The following is a 3,197-nucleotide window of genomic DNA, read 5'->3' on the forward strand; positions in this document are numbered from 1 at the left end:
TGCCCCCCCCCGCTCGGAGGGGCTGCGGGGCCGCCCCCTGCCACCGCGCCGCCCGTAGCTGGAGATGCCGGCCCTTGCTTTCCGCCCTTGCCGAGGAGCGTCCGAGCTCTCTCACCCCTCCCCGGCGGGGCTTGTCTGCTGGCCCCACGGCTGTCCCTGCTGCCCTGCTCGGGATTCGGCCCCAAACCGCTGCCCGCCGCAGTCGGCTCGGCCATCGCCTACCCCCCTCCCTCAGGTACCAGCCACCTGCAGAAACACGGGGCCGGGAGAGACCGCGGCCGCCCTCTCGGCCTCCGGACGTGGCTCCTGCCTGGGGAGCCCGCTCCGCCACCCTCAGACCCGTACAGCCGGCCCCGCGCCTCGTCTGGGACGTGGGTGAAAAGAGCAGGTTTTGAGGCCTGGACCTCTGCAGCGTTGCTGGGATCTCTCTCTGATTTCGAACTGTGAAATTCTGACCATGACTGCAGGGCGCCCGTCGCCCTGATTTTCCACTCTGGGGGTGCAGGCCTAGCGGGGACCAGCTCCCGGAGCCCGTCTGAACTTAAAATCCAGGCTGTTTGTGATATTTTTAATGAATTGCGGAGGGAAGCTGCGGTAGGTGGGTTGCGCTGTACTGACACACGCGATGGTACCGGCTATGAACGTGACCAAGCCCGAGCTCCTGCCTGAGGAATGCGGGGTTTCCAGCTGGATGTGGCCGCTGTGAGGAAGGCCTTGGAAGCGGCATACAGCTTTGCAGCCTGTGAGGGATTGTGTACTGCACGTAATAGAGCGGGGTGACCCGCTCTGTCTCCCTGAGCTCAGCCCTATGACCTGCAGGGATTTCCAGTTTCAGTACTATTAGACCTATTAATTGGAAAACTGGAAGGCACGTCTCCCAAAACCTGTGACTTTGTCTGATCGTTGATTTTCTTTTGTCTGCTATTTTGAGATGTCTGGGTGCTCATTTCCAAGCTTTTCTTAGCGACAGCAATGTTGAGAGAGAGAGACATAAACTAGCACCAGCTTTTTTTGTCTGTTTGGTCCCAAACTATCTGTCTTTTAATGGTCACTCACAGCCACGTCTGGTGAAGCATTCCTCAAATTCCCTCTAAAACAGTATTGCTACATTACCTCCACAGAGTTTTTCATTTCATCTAGCTTGGCCATAGACTCTTATCTTTCCTATTAACTAGAAGGAAAAGTCTGCTTTTTTTTTTTTTTTTTTTACCAGTGTTGTCTTATATGGACCTTCAGAAAATCCAGTGCCTGAATCTGTGATGAAGACCTGTAAAGGTGTGCAATCAGATTGAAGTAATTACAACACAGATATTCTTAATGAGTGAAATCTCCACAATTTTTGAAGCAACTATTTTGAATTATTTCTGTTTAGCATATAGACGTGGCTTTACTGAGTACTAAGCTTTAAAAAAAATGGGAATCAGGACAGCCATGACATCTTCCCACACACAGAGACAGAAATCTAGAAATTAAAAAAAAAAAAATATGGCAGTTGGGGGAAAAAGAAGAGCATCTTAAAGTCTGATAGGCTTATGTTGACCATATGATGTATATCAGTGCCAGTAGCTCACTGGTCTCTTTCACGACTGTCAGCCGTGTCTGGCTCCATATGACTGAGCTTTAAGAGGGCTTTTATTACAAAGGGGTTAACATAATAATTTCTCTAAATGAAGGAGCAGGCATCTGAGAGCAGAGATTCTGAAAGTAAGAACTCTTACTCCTGTTTAAACAGCATTAATGTCTAATTAATAGAGCATCCAATTAATAGAGTAAGAAAACAAGATATGCAGAAAAAGACAGAAATAGCCAGTTTTCTTTCCCTTTCTTTTCTAAATTTGTATATTTATGCTACCCACAGTGAATCATCACTGTACACTTGTTCTGAGAAACTGAGTAGTTTTCATATCACCCAACAGTACATGCTAAGAAAAAGAACTGGGAACAACTGGAAGTGAAACTAGCATAACATAATCTATCAAAACTAAAAAGTAATCTGGTAATTTAAGAGGTACTGTGTGGTACAAGTAGGTGGCAGCATTATTCCCTGGGTCTCTGTAAATTTTCCTACATGCCGTAAATGTATTTTGCTAATTTATGTTACAGGACAATAGATAAATCAGTAATTTCTCCTAGTGTCTTTTGATAACATTGCATATATATGATAGCCAAGCACATGCATCAATCACTGTTTTAATTCCACAAGATTTTTTTGAAAAATCCTAACTTTTCTGTATAGTGGAGATATTACATATATGAGGAAATACAAATCTGAATTTCACAAATTGTGTCTTGAGACCCACAAGGGAAAGACATTTTTGGTTGTGATCACATACTTAGGTTGCCTAACACCTTCTCACAACTTTGCCATTCATTCAGTCCACAACTTTCTCCATGTCCATTCCTGAGTTTCCCATTCCTGGGGGAGGAACAAAAATTGTGATAAAGCTGGCTAAAAAATATGTTGTAGCAGCCTACTCCCACAGGAGTGGACTTTGCCATTGCCCCATGCCCTTTGTAATACGCAAACAAGAACACCAAAGGATGAGGTCTCAGCATACAGCCATTACTTTCACGTGAAAGGTGTATATGGCTTCAGCTAGGTCATCAGCGCTCTAGAGCTTTTTGGGTTTTGTCAGGATTTCTTTTTGACTACTCTGCCAGTTAGCCATCTCCCTCAGCAGTCAGGTAAGTCCTGCACGAGGAAGGAGTAGAAATTCATAGCCAAGGTTAGAAAATGAAGATAGCACTGGATCAGCACTGACTTGAATCAATGTGAAATGGCATCTTGATTGAGCATGCAGCTGCGGCTGTCTACACCTCTCTTAAATACATTGGAAAGTACCCTGCGTTGAAAGCAAGATGAAGATAGGAATTTGGGGGATAGGTTTTCTGACAATTCTTATTAAATCTCTACAAGTTGCCTGTAATCTTACTGAAAAACAAAACCACATAACTCTATTTTCTATTGATGTTACACTAAGGTAAATCTCAAGTACTCACCGAACTACTTGTATGAATCAGACAAGTCAGATGTTGTTATGCTATTCAAAACTGCTCGAGAAGTGTTCCTACTGCCGGGTGTGCAGATGGGCACCGGGCATTCTCACACTGCCTAATGGCAAGGGTGGGGTGGAAGGGTCCTGCTTACTGCTGCAGCAGAGCGGTGACCTCCCGGTCTGCACTGCCAACCGGGCAGG

At 45.8% G+C, this 3,197-nt stretch overlaps 1 protein-coding gene across 1 annotated transcript in view; it reads right to left on the reverse strand.

The window, feature by feature from the left end:
• FAM98B (family with sequence similarity 98, member B) overlaps positions 1-215 on the reverse strand; it is a 17,184-nt gene extending 16,969 nt beyond the window's left edge. The window contains exon 1 of the mRNA XM_010574285.1: positions 79-215. Within this exon, the coding sequence (XP_010572587.1) occupies positions 79-215 (137 nt within the window). The remainder of the gene's footprint in view (positions 1-78) is intronic.
• Positions 216-3,197: the final 2,982 nt, after the last annotated feature.

This window comes from Haliaeetus leucocephalus, unplaced genomic scaffold (genome assembly GCF_000737465.1).
Source record: "Haliaeetus leucocephalus isolate CR32 unplaced genomic scaffold, Haliaeetus_leucocephalus-4.0 Scaffold417, whole genome shotgun sequence".
NCBI classification, from domain to species: domain Eukaryota; kingdom Metazoa; phylum Chordata; class Aves; order Accipitriformes; family Accipitridae; genus Haliaeetus; species Haliaeetus leucocephalus.